Here is a 23063-nt window from a genome sequence, read left to right as displayed (position 1 = left end):
GTTTGCCATAGTTAGTTAAAACATGTCACTTTGGATTAAACTTGAGATGTCTTTTTGGCTTAAAATAGGAATTTGCAACTGGCTAGACTCCAACTGATAAGGAAGTAATATTCAGAATAGAATTCATTGCAGGTTGGGTAAATGGATTAAGTTATACAACGAAAAATAAATCGTTGATTCTTACATGCTGAATCAGTCCGAACACACACATAAATTAGACTGTAAAGCAATCGTAAATTCACTCATGTAGTTGTGTAGAGGGTAAGAAACAAACACTAGAGGAATTTGAATGATTATAAATCGCAAATGTGAAATCGCAAATGTGAAGCTTCAGGTTTTACAGCTTTCAACATTTTGCAACCATTTATTATTTTGTTTTACAGTTTATTGATCTAGAAGGCCCACATTTCTGGTTATTGGTCCCAATGCAAACCAATTTTATATCTCTCCAACTCTTAATTTCCACCCATCAATTAAGCTTCTCATTCATTTTATTTACTGATTTTCAGGATGTGGGTTTCACTGCAAACCAACATTTGTTTCCCATCCCTAAGTGCCTTCAAGTGGTGAAACCCCTTCTAGAGGTGCTGCAGTCCATGTGGTGTAGGTACACCCACAGTGCTGTTAGGGATGGTGTTTCAGGATTCTGACCCAGCGACAATGAAGGAATGGTGATATAGTTCCAAGTCAGAAAGGTGCATGTCTTGGAAGAGAATTTGCAAATGGTGGCATTCCTGTGCATCTGCTGCTTTCATCCTTTTAAGTGGTAGAGGTCACATGTTTGGAAAGTGCCATCAAAGTGGTCTTAGTCAGCTATTGTAATGCATCATGTAGATGGTATATACTGCTGCCACTGTGTACTTTTGTTGAAGGAGGAAGATTTAAGTTGGTGGATGGAGTGGCCATCAAGCAGGCTGCTTCGTCCTGGATAGTTTTGAATTTGAGTATTATTGGTCTCATCTAGGCAAGTAAGGAGTATTCCATTAGAAAAGCAATAGTTGTAGGAGATTCAATGGTTAGGGGAATAGATAGGAGATTCTGTGGTCGCGAGCGAGACTCCCGGAAGGTTTGTTGCCTCCCGGGTGCCAGGGCCAGGGATGTCTTCAGGATCCTTAAGGGGGAGGGGGAGCAGCCAGAAGTCGTGGTGCACATTGGTACCAACGACATAGGTAGGAAAAGGGGTGTGGAGGTAATGAACAAGTTTAGGGAGTTAGGCTGGAAGTTGAAAGCCAGGACAGACAGAGTTGTCATCTCTGGTTTGTTGCCGGTGCCACGTGATAGCGAGGCTAGGAATAGGGAGAGAGTGCAGTTGAACACGTGGCTGCAGGAATGGTGTAGGAGGGAGGGCTTCAGGTATTTGGATAATTGGAGCGCATTCTGGGGAAGGTGGGACCTGTACAAGCAGGACGGGTTGCATCTGAACCAGAGGGGCACCAATATCCTGGGAGGGAGGTTTGTTAGTACTGTTCGGGAGGGTTTAAACTAATTTGGCAGGGGAATGGGAACCGGATTTGTAGTCCAGCAACTAAGGTAGCCGATATTCAGGACGCCAAAGCATGTAATGAGGCAGTGGGGAAGGGAACACTGACAAAGAAGAGTATTTGCAGGCACGGAGATGGGTTGAAGTGTGTATACTTCAACGCAAGAAGCATCAGGAATAAGGTGGGTGAACTTAAGGCATGGATCGGTACTTGGGACTACGATGTGGTGGCCATCACGGAAACTTGGATAGAAGAGGGGCAGAAATGGTTGTTGGAGGTCCCTGGTTATAGATGTTTCAATAAGATTAGGGAGGGTGGTAAAAGAGGTGGGGGGGTGGCATTATTAATTAGAGATAGTATAACAGCTGCAGAAAGGCAGTTCGAGGAGTATCACCCTATTGAGATAGTATGGGTTGAAGTCAGAAATAGGAAAGGAGCAGTCACCTTGTTAGGAGTTTTCTATAGGCCCCCCAATAGTAGCAGAGATGTGGAGGAACAGATTGGGAAACAGATTTTGGAAAGGTGCAGAAGTCATAGGGTAGTAGTCATGGGCGACTTTAACTTCCCAAATATTGAGTGGAAACTCTTTAGATCAAATAGTTTGGATGGGGTGGTGTTTGTGCAGTGTGTCCAGGAAGCTTTTCTAACACAGTATGTAGATTGTCCAACCAGAGGAGGGGCAATATTGGATTTAGTACTGGGTAATGAACCAGGGCAAGTGATAGATTTGTTAGTGGGGGAGCATTTTGGAGATAGTGACCACAATTCTGTGACTTTCACTTTAGTAATGGAGAGGGATAGGTACGTGCAACAGGGCAAGGTTTACAATTGGGGGAAGGGTAAATACGATGTTGTCAGACAAGAATTGAAGTGCATAAGTTGGGAACATAGGCTGGCAGGGAAGGACACAAGTGAAATGTGGAACTTGTTCAAGGAACAGGCGCTACGTGTCCTTGATATGTATGTCCCTGTCAGGCAGGGAAGAGATGGTCGAGTGAGGGAACCATGGTTGACAAGAGAGGTTGAATGTCTTGTTAAGAGGAAAAAGGTGACTTATGTAAGGCTGAGGAAACAAGGTTCAGACAGGGCATTGGAGGGATACAAGATAGCCAGGAGGGAACTGAAGAAAGGGATTAGGAGAGCTAAGAGAGGGCATGAACAATCTTTGGCGGGTAGGATCAAGGAAAACCCCAAGGCCTTTTACACATATGTGAGAAATATGAGAATGACTAGAGCGAGGGTAGGTCCGATCAAGGACAGTAGCGGTAGATTGTGTATTGAGTCTGAAGAGATGGGAGAGGTCTTGAATGAGTACTTTTCTTCTGTATTTACAAATGAGAGGGGCGATATTGTTGGAGAGGACAGTGTGAAACAGATTGGTAAGCTCGAGGAAATACTTGTTAGGAAGGAAGATGTGTTGGGCATTTTGAAAAACTTGAGGATAGACAAGTCCCCCGGGCCTGACGGGATATATCCAAGGATTCTATGGGAAGCAAGAGATGAAATTGCAGAGCCGTTGGCAATTATCTTTTCGTCCTCACTGTCAACAGGGGTGGTACCAGGGGATTGGAGAGTGGCGAATGTCGTACCCCTGTTCAAAAAAGGAACTAGGGATAACCCTGGGAATTACAGGCCAGTTAGTCTTACTTCGGTGGTAGGCAAAGTAATGGAAAGGGTACTGAAGGATAGGATTTCTGAGCATCTGGAAAGACACTGTTTGATTAGGGATAGTCAGCACGGATTTGTGAGGGGTAGGTCTTGCCTTACAAATCTTATTGAATTCTTTGAGGAGGTGACCAAGCATGTGGATGAAGGTAAAGCAGTGGATGTAGTGTACATGGATTTTAGTAAGGCATTTGATAAAGTTCCCCATGGTAGGCTTCTGCACAAAGTAAGGAGGCATGGGATAGTGGGAAATTTGGCCAGTTGGATAACGAACTGGCTAACCGATAGAAGTCAGAGAGTGGTGGTGGATGGCAAATATTCAGCCTGGATCCCAGTTACCAGTGGTGTACCGCAGGGATCAGTTCTGGGTCCTCTGCTGTTTGTGATTTTCATTAATGACTTGGATGAGGGAGTTGAAGGGTGGATCAGTAAATTTGCAGACGATACGAAGATTGGTGGAGTTGTGGATAGTAAGGAGGGCTGTTGTCGGCTGCAAAGAGACATAGATAGGATGCAGAGCTGGGCTGAGAAGTGGCAGATGGAGTTTAACCCTGAAAAGTGTGAGGTTGTCCATTTTGGAAGGACAAATATGAATGCGGAATACAGGGTTAACGGTAGAGTTCTTGGCATTGTGGAGGAGCAGAGAGACCTTGGGGTCTATGTTCGTACATCTTTGAAAGTTGCCACTCAAGTGGATAGAGCTGTGAAGAAGGCCTATGGTGTGCTCGCGTTCATTAACAGAGGGATTGAATTTAAGAGCCGTGAGGTGATGATGCAGCTGTACAAAACTTTGGTAAGGCCACATTTGGAGTACTGTGTACAGTTCTGGTCGCCTCATTTTAGGAAGGATGTGGAAGCTCTGGAAAAGGTGCAAAGAAGATTTACCAGGATGTTGCCTGGAATGGAGAGTAGGTCTTACGAGGAAAGGTTGAGGGTGCTAGGCCTTTTCTCATTAGAGCGGAGAAGGATGAGGGGCGACTTGATAGAGGTTTATAAGATGATCAGGGGAATAGATAGAGTAGACAGTCAGAGACTTTTTCCCCAGGTGGAACACACCATTACAAGGGGACATAAATTTAAGGTGAAAGGTGGAAGATATAGGAGGGATATCAGAGGTAGGTTCTTTACCCAGAGAGTAGTGGGGGCATGGAATGCACTGCCTGTGGAAGTAGTTGAGTCGGAAACATTAGGGACCTTCAAGCAGCTGTTGGATAGGTACATGGATTATGGGAAAATGATATAGTGTAGATTTATTTGTTCTTAAGGGCAGCACGGTAGCATTGTGGATAGCACAATTGCTTCACAGATCCATGGTCCCAGGTTCGATTCCGGCTTGGGTCATTTTCTGTGCGGAGTCTGCACGTCCTCCCCGTGTCTGCGTGGGTTTCCACCGGGTGCTCCGGTTTCCTCCCACAGTCCAAAGATGTGCGGGTTAGGTGAATTGGCCAATGATGAATTGCCCTTAATGTCCAAATTGCCCTTGGTGTTGGGTGGAGGTGTTGAGTTTGGGTAGGGTGCTCTTTCCAAGAGCTGGTGCGGACTCGAGGGGCCGAATGGCCTCCTTCTGCACTGTAAATTCAATGATAATCTATGATTAATCTAGGACAAAGGTTCGGCGCAACGTCGTGGGCCGAAGGGCCTGTTAGAACATAGAACATAGAACATAGAACAATACAGCGCAGTACAGGCCCTTCGGCCCACGATGTTGCACCGAAACAAAAGCCATCTAACCTACACTATACCATTATCATCCATATGTTTATCCAATAAACTTTTAAATGCCCTTAATGTTGGCGAGTTCACTACTGTAGCAGGTAGGGCATTCCACGGCCTCACTACTCTTTGCGTAAAGAACCTACCCCTGACCTCTGTCCTATATCTATTACCCCTCAGTTTAAGGCTATGTCCCCTCGTGCTAGCCATTTCCATCCGCGGGAGAAGGCTCTCACTGTCCACCCTATCTAACCCTCTGATCATTTTGTATGCCTCTATTAAGTCTCCTCTTAACCTTCTTCTCTCTAACGAAAACAACCTCAAGTCCATCAGCCTTTCCTCATAAGATTTTCCCTCCATACCAGGCAACATCCTGGTAAATCTCCTCTGCACCCGTTCCAAAGCCTCCACGTCCTTCCTATAATGCAGTGACCAGAACTGTACGCAATACTCCAAATGCGGCCGTACCAGAGTTCTGTACAGCTGCAACATGACCTCCCGACTCCGGAACTCAATCCCTTTACCAATATAGGCCAACACTCCATAGGCCTTCTTCACCACCCTATCAACCTGGGTGGCAACTTTCAGGGATCTATGTACATGGACACCTAGATCCCTCTGCTCATCCACACTTTCAAGAACTTTTCCATTAGCCACATATTCCACATTCCTGTTTTTCCTTCCAAAGTGAATCACCTCACACTTCTCTACATTAAACTCCATTTGCCACCTCTCAGCCCAGCACTGCAGCTTATCTATATCCCTCTGTAACCTGCTACTTCCTTCCTCACTATCGACAACACCACCGACTTTAGTATCGTCTGCAAATTTACTCACCCACCCTTCTGCGCCTTCCTCGAGGTCATTGATAAAAATGACAAACAGCAACGGCCCCAGAACAGATCCTTGTGGTACTCCACTTGTGACAGAACTCCATTCTGAACATTTCCCATCAACCACCACCCTCTGTCTTCTTTCAGCTAGCCAATTTCTGATCCACATCTCTAAATCACCCTCAATCCCCAGCCTCCGTATTTTCTGCAATAGCCTACCGTGGGGAACCTTGTCAAACGCTTTGCTGAAATCCATATACACCACATCAACTGCTCTACCCTCGTCTACCTGTTCAGTCACCTTCTCAAAGAACTCGATAAGGTTTGTGAGGCATGACCTACCCTTCACAAAGCCATGCTGACTATCCCTGATCATATTATTCCTATCTAGATGATTATAAATCTTGTCTCTTATAATGCCCTCCAAGACTTTACCCACTACAGACGTGAGGCTCACCGGTCTATAGTTGCCGGGGTTGTCTCTGCTCCCCTTTTTGAACAAAGGGACCGCATTTGCTATCCTCCAGTCCTCTGGCACTATTCCTGTATCCAATGATGACATAAAAATCAAAGCCAATGGTCCAGCAATCTCTTCCCTGGCCTCCCAGAGAATCCTAGGATAAATCCCATCAGGCCCCGGGGACTTATCTATTTTCAGCCTGTCCAGAATTGCCAACACCTCTTCCCTACTTACCTCAATGCCATCTAATCTATTTACCTGGAGCTCAGCATTCTCCTCCACAACATTATCTTTTTCCTGAGTGAATACTGACGAAAAATATTCATTTAGTATCTCGCCTATCTCTTCAGACTCTACACACAACTTCCCATCCCTGTCCTTGACTGGTCCTACTCTGTCCCTAGTCATTCGCTTATTCCTGACATACCTATAGAAAGCTTTTGGGTTTTCCTTGATCCTTCCTGCCAAATACTTCTCATGTCCCCTCCTTGCTCGTCTTAGCTCTCTCTTTAGATCCTTCCTCGCTACCTTGTAACTATCCATCGCCCCAACTGTAACTTCACACCTCATCTTCACATAGGCCTCCTTCTTCCTCTTAACAAGAGATTCCACTTCTTTGGTAAACCACGGTTCCCTCGCTCGGCACCTTCCTCCCTGCCTGACCGGTACATACTTATCAAGAACACGCAATAGCTGATCCTTGAACAAGCTCCACTTATCCAGTGTGTCCAAAACTTGCAGCCTACTTCTCCACCTTATCCCCCCCAAGTCACGTCTAATGGCATCATAATTTCCCTTCCCCCAGCTATAACTCTTGCCCTGCGGTGTATACTTATCCCTTTCCATCCTTAACGTAAACGTCACCGAATTGTGGTCACTGTCCCCAAAGTGCTCACCTACCTCCAAATCCAACACCTGGCCTGGTTCATTACCCAAAACCAAATCCAATGTGGCCTCACCTCTTGTTGGCCTGTCAACAAACTGTGTCAGGAAACCCTCCTGCACACACTGAACAAAAAACGACCCATCTAATGTACTCGAACTATATCTTTTCCAGTCAATATTTGGAAAGTTAAAGTCTCCCATAATAACTACCCTGTTACTTTCGTTCATATCCAGGATCATCTTCGCCATCCTTTCCTCTACATCCCTAGAACTATTTGGAGGCCTATAGAAAACTCCCAACAGGGTGACCTCTCCTTTCCTGTTTCTAACCTCAGCCCATACTACCTCGGAAGATGAGTCCCCATCTAGCATCCTCTCCGCCACCGTAATACTGCTCTTGACTAGCAGCGCCACACCTCCCCCTCTTTTGCCTCCTTCCCTGAGCTTACTAAAACACCTAAACCCCAGAACCTGCAACATCCATTCCTGTCCCTGCTCTATCCACGTCTCCGAAATGGCCACAACATCGAAGTCCCAGGTACCAACCCATGCTGCCAGTTCCCCTACCTTATTTCGTATACTCCTGGATTGAAGTAGACACACTTCAAACCACCTACCTGAACACTGGCCCCCTCCTCCGACGTCAAATCTGAGCTCCTGACCTCTATACTCTCATTCTCCCTTACCCTAAAACTACAATCCAGGTTCCCATGCCCCTGCTGCATTAGTTTAAACCCCCCCAAAGAGCACTAACAAATCTCCCCCCCAGGATATTTGTGCCCCGCAGGTTCAGATGTAGACCATCCTGTCTGTAGAGGTCCCACCTTCCCCAGAAAGCGCCCCAGTTATCCAGAAATCTGAATCCCTCCCGCCTGCACCATCCCTGTAGCCACGTGTTTAATTGCTCTCTCTCCCTATTCCTCATCTCACTATCACGTGGCACGGGCAACAACCCAGAGATAACAACTCTGTTTGTTCTAGTTCTGAGCTTCCATCCTAGCTCCCTGAAAGCCTGCCTGACATCCTTATCCCCTTTCCTACCTATGTCGTTAGTGCCAATGTGGACCACGACTTGGGGCTGCTCCCCCTCCCCCTTAAGGACCCGGAAAACACGATCCGAGACATCACGTACCCTTGCACCTGGGAGGCAACATACCAAACGTGAGTCTCTCACGCTCCCACAAAATCTCCTATCTGTGCCCCTGACTATAGAGTCCCCAATTACTAATGCTCTGCTCCTCTCCCCCCTTCCCTTCTGAGCAACAGGGACAGACTCTGTGCCAGAGGTCTGTACCCCATGGCTTACCCCTGGTAAGTCGTCCCCCCCACAAGTATCCAAAGCGGTATACTTGTTTCTCAGGGGAACGACCGCAGGGGATCCCTGCACTGACTGTTTTTTCCCCGTCCCTCTTACAGTTACCCATCTATCTCCAATCTTTGGTGTAACTAATTCCCTGAAGCTGCTATCTATGACCCCCTCTGCCTCCCGAATGATCCGAAGTTCTTCCAACTCCAGCTCCAGTTCCCTAACTCGGTCTTGGAGGAGCTGGAGATGGCAGCACTTCCTGCAGGTAAAATCAGCAGGGACACTAACGGCATCCCTCACCTCAAACATCCTGCAGGAGGAACATTGCACTCCCTTCCCTGACATTCCTCTAACTTTCTACCAAGATCTGGCTAACAACTAAATTTAAAAAAAATTTTTATATATAAAAAAAAATAAAGAATAAAAATTATTAATAACAATAATAAAATATGGTACTTACCTCACACCAAAGGGTTTTATTATTAGGTTAGAGGAGGAGGGCGGGTGGGAGACACTACACGTGTAGTGTCTCGGGTTTCCTCTCCACCAGAATTTATTGGTGAGTTTCCTCTCCACCAGAATTTATTGGTGAGTTTCCTCTCCACCAGAATTTATTGGTGAATTTATGTTCTGTGCTGTATTTTCTATGTTCTATGTTCTATGTATTTCACTCCTGACCTGTGCTCTGTAGATGATGGACAAGCTCTGGGGAGATAAGTGGTGAGTAACTCTGGTAACTCAGGTGTTAGTACCATTGAAAGTCAAGGGGAGTTGGCACAAGTGTTACTTACTACTTATCAACCCAAGCTCTAATGCTGTGTAGGTCTTACATGCGGATATGGACTGTTTCAGTTTCTCAGGAGTTGCGAATGGTGCTGAACAATTGTGCAACTGTAAGTAAACATCCCTACTTAGAACCATAGAATTCCTATAGTGCTGAAGGAGGCCATTCAGCCAATCGAGTCTGCACCCACCCTCTGAAAGAGCACCCTCCCTAGACCCACTCCCCACCCTATCCTTATAACCCCACCTAACCTGCACACCTTTGAACATTAAGGGGCAATTTAGCATGGGCAATCCATTTAACCTGCACATCGTTGGACTGTGGTAGGAGACCGGAGCACCCGGAGGAAAGACATGCAGACACGGGAGAACGTGCAAACTCCACTCACTCGCTCAAGGCTGGAATTGAACCCAGGTTTCTGGTGCTGTGAAGCAGCAGTGCTAACCACTGCGCTACCCTAACTTCTGACCTTATGATGGAGGGAGGGTCATTGTTAAGAAGCAGAAGATGGTTGGGCTCAGCACTACCTTGAAGAACTCTTGCCATGGTGCTGGAATGATTGGCCTCCGACAACAACAGCCATCATCCTTTATGCTAGGTGTGACTTTAACCAATGGGGCATTATGTTGTCCCCCGGTTCCCATTGACTTCAATTTTACATTAATTTCTCGTTAATCTTTTGCCAAATCAATAGCTATTTTGAATCACGGGAAGGGATTACATGATCCGGACACAAATGCAAATGGAATAATGGATAGGCACTATTCTGAAAATAACTGAATAGCTTATCATAGTCTTGCAGAGATATCCCTGATCGCCAGAAAGATAACGATTACGTCTCACTTCACTCATTTTCACAATTAATATCATACATTGTTAGAGGTGACATATGCCGATATCCTTGTGAATATCGCAGCCAACCTCAGCTCTATACAAATTATCACAGCACGGAAATGAAATAAAAGCCTATTTCACCTGCTTAAAGCAATGGGAAGGGGCAGCAACAGCACCTGTCTCCTTAAGGTATTTGTCCCAACTGAAATGACCTGAAAGCAGAAATAAAATGGTGAGTAAATTAAATTCAATAACAAAAAAAAAAGAAATAAAAATGGGAAGGAAACATCATTTACTCTGCAAGTTCCCAAGTCTAGTCACAAACCTGTAAATTCAGAAGTAAACTTTGTACTTGCTTCAGCATAATAAAGGTCAAAAACCACTTTGGAACGTTTTATCGGTTCCATTTGTTCTCATCGCCTCCTCTGTCCTGATGTGTGCTCAATGTTTCCGTATACATTGAACCCAGCCAGCTATATAGGCAGAAAGCAAAGACTGTAGTATGACTGCAGTGGTACCTAGTGAATCACAGAATGGATCTAAAGTCAACACCGGCTGAGATCAAGCTGGGCTGATATCCGGACATGTCACTTGCACCTCAAAACATTTGAGGGTTGGTGAAGCAGTGAGATGCTTTGTTTTAACGGAAACACAGAAAAGGCAAGGAAAATTGGGACAGAGTCACTGACACACCCCAGTGTGGATTTTTACAGGCTATCCAAGATTTAAACATCCCAATATTATTGCAACAAGCTACAAATTTTAATGTTGGGTGTACTGACAGATCAAGCTGTGGTACTGTGTTGCTTTAAGCTTGCTTTTGCCAATTACATTTACAAGTCATTGTAGCATCAGAAAAGCGTAGAACCGAGTGAGCTTGTATGACACAAAACCGGAAACGTTTTTATTATGTACCAATGAACTCTGGTTCAGAACACTGAATTAATTTGGTGGGTTAGTGCCACAACTATCCAGTACTGAGATTGGTACAGGGAACAAAACTCAATAAATATGCTGCTTCTGCAGATTATTTATTCTCAAATATGTGCTGGAGTAAAATGAAATATGCTCAATTTTACTTGTGCCTGATCTACAGAAATAACTGGTATTTACAGACACTGAGCTAGTGTCTATCAAGTTAGAAATGTAGAAAATAGGAGAGCAAGAGTAAGTCATTCAGGCCTTCTTGCCCGCCTCCGTCAATCAATATAAATTTTGCAGGAAGATGACACCCACCAGATTAAAAATTACATTCACGGGAATTCAAGTTTAAAATTCTGGGTAACTACCATAAAGCTGGTTTAGATCTCCAACTCTGTGACGACCCGACAGGCTGGAGATCATGAATTGTTAAAAGATCAGCATGTGATCTTATTGACAACTAATAGATACATTCCTCAACCCAAGATTTCAAATTTTAGAAAACTACCAAGTCACCAAGCTGCATTTCAGATTAGCACCAAATTTGTCATCATGACAAGCCTGAGGTAGTTCTGGACATGAAGGCCTAGAATTTAACATTCCCATCTGTGTTCAAATACTTCCATGGCCACACCGCTCCCAATCTCTATAGTCTCCACCAGACCGACAAACCTTGAGACGTCCATGTCCCTCCAACTTTGACCTTTTGTGAAGCCGACATTTTCTTTTCTCCAGCATGGCTGTGCTTTCCGTGATTTAGACCCTCAGTTCTGGAATGCTCACTAAAGCTCTCCATCTCTCCTCTTCTTTGAAGGTACCTGTTCAAACTTACCTCTTTCACCATATGCTGGATTTTACGCTCCCCCACCGGCCAATATGAAGGCAGATGGGCAAATAAAATCCAACCGGTGGCCTTCCTGTTGCCTTCCTGCCTGTCGCCAACTTGTCGTAATGTTACGGGGTTTGCAGGGGAGACATCAGACACCCATCCCATCCTCGAACCTATTTACAGCCATTTAAGGGCCTAATCCGACCATCACCTGGGCTGAGCTGGTGATAAGCAACTAGAGCAGGTTGGCAGGCAGTCTGCGCGGCAGTAGTCGGAATCATTGGTGGACTTCACCTCAACGTTATAGTCTGCCGGGGAGAGGGCCCCTCTAAGTTTCAGCCCCAAGGATTTAGACACTTCTCGAAATATCTTCTTTGGCACATTGACAATTTTTGTTTGCTACTTTGCCAAGATGCAGCTTGGGATATTTTGCTACATTAAAATCGAAATTATTTTATATGAACAGTCACATTTTTTGAAACAAATAAATATGAAACAACTCGTATTCAGTGTTCTAATCAATTTTACCTGCTTATTGACGTTTATATGTATTTTGTGAGCTAAATATTTTCGAGGGTGATCCTCTGCCCGCGATTCCCGGAGAATAACGAGACAGCCTCTAAACAGGGTTTTCACCGGGCACCGCAAGGAGAAGGATGCTCCCGTCAGGCGGCACCGGATACAATTGCCGTGAACCACGTAAGGGGTACGATTTAATCGAGAAGTGTCTCATCAGGCGCGACTTCCTGGGTGCTTCCTGACGGCCGTCCCAGCGAGACCACGGCCTGTATTTAATGGCACTTAGTGATGAAAATGATCCCTCTTGAGGTTTACGCTGGAACTGGCTGTAACGCCAGCTGACTTGACAGACTCACGCCCAGCAGTCCCCCTGCTAACAAGGGGAAGCTGCTTTTAAACGCTCCCTATGAATAGTCAGCACACAAGCACAGCACCTTGCAGACCTACGCCGCGCTTCGGTGATGCCAACCTGGCTGGGCTTCTGGTGAGGCGGGACACCCCGTTTCCCCTCGGGGTCGGAGTACCAGCAGCAGGGCCAATTCTGCCTGGGAGGCAATGGCAGGGGCCATCAGTTCGGCCAGTGTGCCCAGGAGGACTGCTGTACAGTGAAATGAGAAGACCCAACGGCCTCCACCGGGCCGCAAGGTTAAGCTAACACCGGCCCCCTGGCATCAGTTCTGTCTGCCACCTCCTATCCAGTGCAGCATGGTAGCACAGTGGTTAGCACTGTGGCTTCACAGCGCCAGGGTCCCAGGTTCGATTCCCAGATGGGTCACCACCAGTGCGGAGTCTGCACGTTCACCCCGTGTCTGCGTGGGTTTTCTCTGGTGTGGTGAACCACTGTAATAGGGGATGTAAGGTAGGACCTGCACTACAGGTACGCCGGTAGCCCCTGCCGGCTGTCTCCGTCCACTTAGAACTGTATAAATATGCATGACCTCCATTGCCCTGCCATTTCGCCAGCTGCAGCAGGAGGCCACACATCTGACTGTAATAAAGCCACAGTTGTACCCAATCTGCGTCTTTGTGCAATTGATTGCGCATCATCCGGGTGCTCCGGTTTCCTCCCATAGTCCAAAGATGTGCAAGTTAGGTGGATTGGCCGTGATAAATTGCTCTTCGTGTCCAAATAAAAAAAGATCAGGAGGGTTTATTGGGTTTCAGGGATAGGGTGACAGAGAGGGCTTAAGTGGGCAAGTGCATACTCGATCGGCTGAATGACCGCCTTCTGCACTGTTTGTTCTATTTTCTATCCTCAGCAACCACCACCTCCTGCTCCCCCCTACCCAGCGCACCCTGGCACCCACCAGCACAACCCCTCCATGCCACCTGCCACAGATCCTTCCTGATGCACCAAGCACACAGCTCACAATGCCCCCTCTGCCCCATAGAAGAAGTTAGCCCAGAGTCGGTGTGAAAAGGCCCAGACAGGCAGCGGAGTGCCAAACATCAGAGTCCTTACCCCCGAAGAGAAGCCCTGGAGATCGTACGGTTGGCTGTGGAGAGAGCAGTCACGAACAGTGAGGTTGGACTGCGCCGCAGAGGTGAAGGTCCACTGCCCCTTTACCCAAATGACCTGCATCAAGTGAGTTGTTCACGTCAGACAAAATGACCCCATGTCCGACAAAATGACCCCATGTCCCTTCTGCCGCAGGATCTTCAGCTGATGGGGCAGTGCCATCAGAGGTCAGCTCCATACAGGTCTGCTGGATCACAGAACTCAGCTCAGACCCAGCCAAATACCAAGCCTCTGGGCAAGATTATCCCAGAGATGTCGCAGGCTTGGCTGTTGATTCAGGAGGGGATGTCAGCGACACTCCGGCGATTGGAGGAGTCTCAAATGCTATGAGCACAGGAGATAGCAGATGCAATGCATGGCACCGAGGTCAGCATCGCTAGGGTGGTGACGGCAGTGGAAATCCAGGAGCACGACGCTAGCATCATGAGCGGTGGTGTCCAGGGCATGGCTCAGTCAGTGACAGCCATGGCTGAGGGCCACATCATCATGTCCCAGTTGGCAAGGAATGTGTCCCAAATGCAGGTGGACATTGCCTAGACTCTGCAGAGTATGGCGCAGATGCAGGTGGACATTGCCGAGGCTCACCGGAGCATGTCCCAGTCACATAGAACATAGAACAGTACAGCACAATACAGGCCCTTTGTTGTGCCGACCATTTATCCTAATCTAAGGCCAACCTAACCTACACCCCTTCAATTTGCTGCTGTCCACATGCCTGTCCAAGAGTCGCTTAAATGTCCCTGATGACTCAGATTCCACCACCTCTGCTGGCAGTACATTACACACACTCACCTCTCTCTGTGCAAAGAACCTACCTCTGACATCTCCCCTATACCTTCCTCCAATCACCTTAAAAATATGCCCCTTCATGACGACCATTTCCACCCTGGGGAAAAGTCTCTGGCTATCCACTCTATCCATGCCTCTCACCACCTTGTACACCTCTATCAAGTCACCTCTCTTCCTTCTTCGCTCCAGTGAGAAAAGCCCTAGCTCCCTCAATCTTTCTTCATAAGTCATGCCCTCCATTCCAGACAGCATCCTGGTAAATCTCCTCTGTACCATCTCCAAAACATCCACATCCTTCCTATAATGAGGCGACCAGAACTGGACACAATATTCCAAGTGTGGTCTAACCAGGGTTTTACGAAGCTGCAGCAAAACCTCGCAGCTCTTAAACTCCATCCCCCTGTTAATGAAAGCCAACATACCATACGCCCTCTTAACAACCCTATCAACCTCGGTGGCTACTTTGAGGGATCTATGTACGTGGACCCCAACATCCCTCTGTTCCTCCACACTTCCAAGAATCCTCCCTTGGTGGATATGAGGATCCTGGGGTGGAAGCCCTAACTGATTGCCAGTCTCTCTCCTTCTTCAATTCCTTACAGATAGCACGATGGATGGTGTTGTTGACCCCGCAGCAGCAGCCCTTGCAGTGCTGGAGGCAGCCCTAGATGCTGGAGAAGGCGGCGGCAGCATTAATGCGGGCTAGAGGCGGCACCCCGTGTGCAGTGGGCCGCTGTACACCCTGCAGACCTGGCTGCCCATCAGGCCGAGGAAAGACCCAGAGAGGGATGCTGGCAATGGCCCAAGGTGTAAAGGCGTCATTGGTTGTACGAGGAGATGACAGTCAGCATGTGCCACAGGAGGCTCTGTCTCAACAAGGAGGCAGTGTGGGACCTGTGCCATGTCATTGCAGACTTGGCGCCGTGTGGAGGAGGAGGATATCTGCTCCCGCTGGCTGTGAAGGTTACCACAGCCCTGAACTTTTATTCCACCGGTTGATTCCAGGGCTCAAGCGGGAACCTGTGCGGCATCTCACAAGCTACAGCCCATAAGTGCATCCGTGAAGTCACGGATGCCCTGAATACCCGGGCAGCTGACCATATCAACTTTGAGCTGGACCAAGCCTTTCAAGATGCCGGGGCAGCAGGATTGTCCATCATCGCTGGGATACCCTTGGTCCAGGTGCTAACAGACGGCGCACATGTTGCCTTGCACGCACCGGGGCATCAGAGAGTGCCTTTCATTAACAGGAAGGGGTTCTACTCCCTAAATGTTCAATTTGTGTGCGACCACAACCTCAAGATTTTTCATAGAACTTACAGTGCAGAAGGAGACCATTCGGCCCATCGAGTCTGCACCAGCCCTTGGAAAGAGCACCCCACTTGAGCCCACGCCTCCACCCTATCCCTGTAACCCAGTAACCTCAACTAACCGTTTTGGACACGAAGGGCAATTTAGCGTGGCCAATCCACCTAACCTACACATCTTTGGACTGTGGGAGGAAACCGGAGCACCCGGAGGAAACCCACGCGGACACGGGGAGAACGTGTAGACTCCGCACAGACAGTGACTCAAGTCGGGAACCGAACCTGGGACCCTGGAGCTGTGAAGCAACTGCGCTAACCTCTGTGCTACCATTCCGTTCATCCCACTACCTTACTGAACTGTGTCATCAGATGCTGACTAGACGTCCAACACGCTGTCCATTGTGCCACAGAGCCACGCTTACCTTGTTGAAATGAGGGAGCAGGCTCGAGGGATAGAATAGGCTACTCCTACTGCTTACTTTGATAAGTGACAGCCAAAAACCAACAGGAAAAATCTATTAAGACTGCTATTGGCAGCTTCACTATTTCTAGAATTAATTGGCTACTCTTGAGTTCTTGCTGCAGAAGTGATAGCTAACCGCTGATTCATAATAGGCTTCTAGTTTCCACGAGAGTTGGAACACTGAATGCATTTCCTAACTGCTGTGTAAGAACAGGTTTACAGCAAATGCTTCAATAACAAGGTGCCAATTCAAATGTTTATTTCCCAATTTCATGCCAGTCATTACAATGGCCAACGGATAATTGCATTGAATGGAAGGTCTTATTGCGTCAGGTTTCATGTGGCATCTGAATCATGTACAGTCCATTCTCTGGCAAAACAACAAAATTCACTGGAAAATTCCTACCAGAAACATGGGCAGCTCTCAAAAACATTCCTGGAAAAAGAAGGATCTACAAATCTAAAAATGGTCAAAATATTGATCCCATTCTTAATGCTCACTTTATTTTCATATGCACGAGGGAGCAGGAATGGGCTATTTGGCCCCTCGAGTCAGCTCCGCCATTCAATAAGGTCATAGCTGATCAACTCCTCATTCCACTGACACCCTCCCCCCGATAACCTTTGTCTCCCTTGTTAGTCGAGCAACTATTTATCTCTGCCTTAAAAATATTCACTGACCCTGCCTCTATCGCTCTCTGAGGAAGAGAGCGTCATAGGTTCACGACTCTAAGAAAAGATTTCTTCTCAGGTCCTCCTAAATGGGAGACCTCTTGGGCGGGATTTTCCGAGCCCGCGCCGGGCCGGAGAATTGGCAGGGATGCGGGAAATTCCCGCCACGCCGAGAAACGATTCTCCTGCAATCGCGCCCGCGCAGTTTGCCGCGGCGCCGGTTGGAGGCCATGAAAGAGGCCCCCGCGGTGATTCTCCGTGGGCGACCGGCTGAACTCCCGCTGTAACCACCCGGCAGGAGCTTGGGCCCGTGGCTGCGGTGGACGTCCTGGTGGGGGGTCGGGGGGATCTGACTCGGGGGGGGGGGGGGGGGGCTCCACAGGGTCCAGGCCGACAATTGGGGGCTTTCGATCGGCAGGTGCCCGCGATCTGGAGGGGGCCTACCTCCTTCCGTGCGGGCCTGCTGTAGGTCTCTGACAAGTTGCTCCGTGCCGGCACAGAGACAGCAACCACGCGCATGCACCGGCGCGGAGACAGCCGTCGCGCGCATGCGCTGACCTGTGCCGGGTCGCCTTTCGCCGCCGGAGCAACGCGCAGCACTCCGGCGCCGTGCTAGCCCCAACAAGACCGCTGAATTGCTGGGCCACGAGGCTCGTTGACGCCGGCGTACACCACTCCGGTATTTACGCCGCCGTCAACACATCCCGGCCCTTGTTTTTAAACTCTGTCGCTTAGTTCTAGTCCCTCCCACAAAAGGAAGCATCCTCTCAACATCCACCCCATCAGGTCCCCTCAGCATCGTTATATGTTTCAATAAAATCACCTTGCAATGGTCTAAACTCGAATAGGGATCCAATCAGCACCCTCAGGATGTTTTGCCTGATGTCAGATGATTAGCTTTATAAATTAGTTCATTATTGTAACTGAGCAGGAGTTGCACAATAGGAATGGACACACAACACAGAGACATTTAGCTTCCTGCCTCCACAGTGTCGCATTTGGGGTGGTATCCCAAAGATGCACTCGGGAATCCCTCTCGGATGTTCCCAGATAAGGGTGTACACGTAAATTGTCCAGAAGGGCTAACCTCCCCTGCACTGCGGTGGGAACCATCCGACAAGGCAAATTCAATCTCAAACTTTGGATGCTTCTGTTAGTGCTATGCTCATTGTTGCTCTGAAAGAGTTAAGAAGAAATAAAAACACTTCTAACCTCAGTGTAACTATTTCAAAGACCCAGTCTGAACCTTGCATGGGACACTCCCACATTCCTGGGCCCGGCGACCCCGGTTCATTCCCGTCCCCCCGTCCCCCAGGGTATTCCCCACCCCTCAACTCAGCAACACCCCCCTCTCCGCCCCCCCAGAGGTTCCCCACCCCTCCCCAAGGGATTCCCCATCCCTCAATGAATCACCCCTACACCTCCACCTCTGGGCCATTGCCCCCCACTAATCACTGTCCCACACACCCCTAGTTTATTCCCAACACTGACCCCCACACACACACATGGTTGCCTCCCATTCCTCAGCCTCCACCTCTACAGGAAATCCATCCCCCTCTCCCCCGCATAGGACTCCCCAACCCGTTGGCCTGACTCTAAGGCCCCCTGTCCGAACCCCACCTCTCCTCGACCCCCTCTTCCCCGATACCCCCTCCCTCCCCTCGATGCGACCCACTCAGCCCACAACCCTTCCCTTCAAAAAGGGAATTGGATAAATGCTTGAAAAGAGAAGCAGATTGCAGGGATGTGGGAGGGAGAGAGAGGGAGTCAAACTTTATTTCGTAAAGAGCAGACAGGAGGGGCTCAATGGCTTCCTTGTGGTGTATTCTTCCGATTTGCTCCACCCAAAAGATGCCTGTCAGAAATTTAAATCATCCCAGCAGATTTTGTGAATGCTTCCTGTTTAGGCACAGAAACCATAAATGTAATCACTTGTACTGTATCACCCCTGTACTATAATCAAGCTCACAGAGGATTCTAATGTTTTACATCCTTCAGGCTTCCTCAAAGTAAACCTTGAACTGTAAAATAAAGCACTATTTAATTGCTGTTGAATTCCTCACAGCTGCAAACTATTTGTGCCAAAGTTTCTTCGCAAACACAAGTACACAGCATTGTTTGTGTTGTTAACTTGTATTTTTACACTTCATCATAACCGCATTCCTGTTGCATTGAAAATTGTTAATTGAATGGAAGTGACAAATCAAAGCTGCAGCTGAAAAGGTTTAGAGTTGATCAATTTTTGAAGTGTATTTTCTGGTTTTTCAGGATACTAGACATAGAATTTACAGTGCAGAAGGAGGCCATTTGGCCCATCGAGTCTGCACCGAACCTTGGAAAGAACACCCCACACCTCCACCCTATCCCCATAACCCAGAAACCCACCTAATCTTTCTGGACTCTAAGGGCAATTTAGCATGGCCAATCCACCTAACCTGCACATCTTTGGACTGTGGGAGGAAACCGGAGCACCCGGAGGTAACCCACGCAGACACGGGGAGAACGTGCAGACTCTGCACAGATAGTGACCCAAGCCAGGAATCGAACCTGGGACGCTGGAGCAACTGTGAAGCAACTGTGCTTTCTACATATTTGCCTGGACCCTCTTTAGTGAATAAAAGAATGCATTCCATAATCTTGTCTCAATGTGCTTCACCAATGACTAGGCTTCAAATGCAGTCTCTGTTCTAACATAGGAAACATGGCAGTCAATTCTCAGTCAAGTCCCAGAAACAGAATGTGAAAATGATCAAAAAATCTATTATCCAGGACACTGGGGAGACTCCCCTGCTGTCCTCCAAATAGTGCCACAGGATCTTTTACAAACAAAGAGAGAAAACAGAGTCTCAGTTTATCATATTCAAAAGATCAGCAGCTCTGACAGTGCAGCAGCTAAGAGTCATCCGAGATCATACACTCAAATCTCTGGAGTCGAGTTGAACACACAACCTTCTGACTCAGGGGCGAGACTGCTATCAACTGAGCAAAGGCTGGCAAATTAAAGATCCCACGATGCTACTTAAAGAGAAGCAGAGAATTCCCTTAGTGTTTGAACCAACATTCTTTCCTTCACTGATGCACTAAATGTATCAGTTATTCACTCTGTTATAGTTTGTAGGATCCCGGGGGCCGCACGGTGGCACAGTGGGTTAGCACTACTGCCTCATGGCACTGAAGACCCTGGTTCAATCCCAAAAGAATGGGGTACTCTAAATTTATGCCAAAAAATATCGTTTGTAGGATTCTGTTGCATATATAATGTTTGCATAGCTCACCACATTGCAGATGAATCATAAATGGCATGATTTTGAAAATGTAGATGGGCAGAAAGGCCTTGGTCCTGAAAATGGGGTAGGGTGAGTGATAAAATAGATTTTATAAAAAGTATACCGGTTACATGAGTTTATAAATAAACAGATAAAATATAAAAGTGAAATAGAGAAATAAGATATAAAATTGAAGAAATCATGCTTGAACTTGCTAAATCGCTGGTTATATGGAGTATTGCGGAGAACACTGGGCTGCACACGTCAGGAAAGATGTAAAGTATCTGAGAAAGGATGCAAAGGAGGTTTACCAGGATGAAACACTTTTGATTATGAGAAGAGGTTGGAAAAGTTAGGACTGTTCTCTTTGTGGTGTTCTTTGTGATTCTGTTATCAGGATGAATGTTGTAGTGTTCACAAAGACCACAGAAGATGAGTTCATTAACGAAGCTAATTTTTATTTCCACTACTTATTAAAGCTCGACCATTTACTCCTGTAGTGAACAATAATCTAGTAATCTACAATCTACACTCTACGAACACTAGTCTCTATACTCGATCTGTATCTGTACTCTAATCTCTCTCATTGCGCCTCTCCAGCCTTCTCCCAGAAGCCTGTGAGTCAGTGCTTTATATAGTTCTGCATCTAGCTCCATCTAGTGGTTAATTATGATATGACATTAACCCTTTGTATTTTTTTTTTAAAGAAAATATTTCATTGAAGCATTTGTAATTTTCACAGTTGAACACATTAACATTTCTTAAACAACCGCGCGGGCTGACACACGCAAAACACCTAAAAAACAAAAAACAGTAAACAACGTTTACTGGGGCAGCACGGTAGCATTGTGGATAGCACAATTGCTTCACAGCTCCAGGGTCCCAGGTTCGATTGCGGCTTGGGTCACTGTCTGTGCGGAGTCTGCACGTCCTCCCCGTGTCTGCGTGAGTTTCCTCCGGGTGCTCCGGTTTCCTCCCACTGTCCAAAGATGTGCAGGTTAGGTGGATTGGCCATGATAAATTGTCCTTAGTGTCCAAAATTGCCCTTAGTGTTGGGTGGGGTTACTGGGTTATGGAGATAGGGTGGAGGTGTTGACCTTGGGTAGGGTGCTCTTTCCAAGAACCGGTGCAGACTCGATGGGCCGAATGGCCTCCTTCTACACTGTAAATTCTATGTTATCTATGATATCTAACGTCCTCTACGACCCCCGCCCTATCCCCTAATTACCCATATACTAAGTTCCCTGTCCTTATCTAACATTGCCATGCCTCCTGTTTTCCTCCACCCCCCCCCCCCCCACCACTTACTGCTGACGTTCAATTTTCCTTGAAGAAATCTGTCATGGTATGCAGACACACACATATTGATACAGACAAGCAGTTAATGGACACAGAACAGGACATGACCAATAAGCAGGTAGGACACTCAGGGGTGGGATCTGACTATAAAAGACACAAGGCACTCACACTCTGCCTCTTTCCACTGATGAACATCTAGAGAGTCAGTCAAGGGTGTTGTTACAATCTCACACCTCCACCACGTGGCTAAGAGCTAGTCTGGTTCAGTCAGACAGAGTAACCATATTTAAGTTAACAGAGAGATAAACTCACAGAGAACTGTGCTATTAGTTCAATAAACCTGATTGAACTAACTTCATGGTCTGGAGTATCTTTCTGATCTAAGCTGCATCCAGTTGCAGCCAGTGTTAAACCAGTGTACCTAACACGACATGATACCAGGTGACTACTAATTTAAGGTGGCTTACCTCAGTCCGTTCTGTGACGACCAGCAAATGTATCCTGGCATCATGGAGAAGATTCAGGCTCCTCACCAGCTCAGGACCTCCGGCAATCTCAGTGCCAATTAGCGGATATTCAAGCAAAAGTTTATGCTGTACATCGAAGCCTCAAACCTCGAGGGTGCGTCTGATGCAAGAAAGATCTTCTCAACAGCGGGTGATCAAGCCATCGAACTCTTCAACTCGTTTAACTTCACCGCAAGCCAGGACCAAGACAAGTTTCAGACCATTCTGGACAAGTTCGATAGTCACTGTGAAGTGGACAACAATGAAATCTTCGAGCGCTACATATTCAAACAACGTTTTCAAGATAAAGATGAATCTTTCAATGCCTTCTTCACTAGCCTCCGCCTGCTAGCACTGTCCTGCAACTTTGGTGATATTGCTGACTCCATGATCAGAGACTAAATCATGTTTGGAGTTCACTCTGATCCTCTGAGAGAGCAGCTCTTAAAAACAAGCATATGACCCTGCCAGTCGTGATTGAAACATGTACAGTGCATGATCACGCAGAAAATAGGTATTCCCAATACAAATCGGCAGAAAATGAGAAACGTGCCTTCCACGAGGCAGTGAGTGTGCAGGCCATCTCCCGGATGCAGCGCCTCAGCATTGAAGACAGCGGCCATCTCACATACTTTTCCCGGGGCCCCACGCATGTGCGATGCGAACGGGATAACGAAGCGGCCGACACCCACACTGCGCATGTGCGACGATGTAGACCACGTCACGACGCCAACGTCATGACGTGCCCGAACTGTGGCAATCCCCACTTAAAGAAACACTGCCCTGCAAGAGGCAGGCGATGTTTAAACTGCGGGAAGCATGGACACTATGCCGCCTTGTGCAGGTCTGCACCACCAGTCAGAGGCCAGCACACACAATTCTGACGACGGCGCGTCCAGAATGTGCAACAACGATTACAGGATTCTGATCCTGATCCAGAGGACGAGTGCCTGGAGTCCGCCTACCGAGTGGGCATCATTACCACACGTGAACATGCCATACCTAACTCATC

General features: G+C 47.4%; 1 protein-coding gene across 5 annotated transcripts in view; it reads right to left on the bottom strand.

The window, feature by feature from the left end:
• Window positions 1-23063, bottom strand: part of LOC140411683 (polycomb protein SCMH1-like) — a 309157-nt gene that overhangs the window by 199944 nt on the left and 86150 nt on the right. For 4 of the 5 annotated variants that reach the window (XM_072500717.1, XM_072500725.1, XM_072500704.1 and 1 more), the window contains one exon: window positions 10103-10173. In XM_072500717.1, coding sequence (XP_072356818.1) covers window positions 10103-10173 — 71 coding nt within the window. Of the gene's footprint in view, window positions 1-10102; window positions 10174-10286; window positions 10397-23063 lie in introns of those variants that run through there. The other variant, XM_072500711.1, reaches the window with a different exon arrangement.

Source organism: Scyliorhinus torazame, chromosome 1 (genome assembly GCF_047496885.1).
Source record: "Scyliorhinus torazame isolate Kashiwa2021f chromosome 1, sScyTor2.1, whole genome shotgun sequence".
NCBI lineage: Eukaryota > Metazoa > Chordata > Chondrichthyes > Carcharhiniformes > Scyliorhinidae > Scyliorhinus > Scyliorhinus torazame.
The sequence above is the reverse complement of the archived record's forward strand: the minus strand, read 5'-3'. Positions and strand labels throughout refer to the sequence as shown.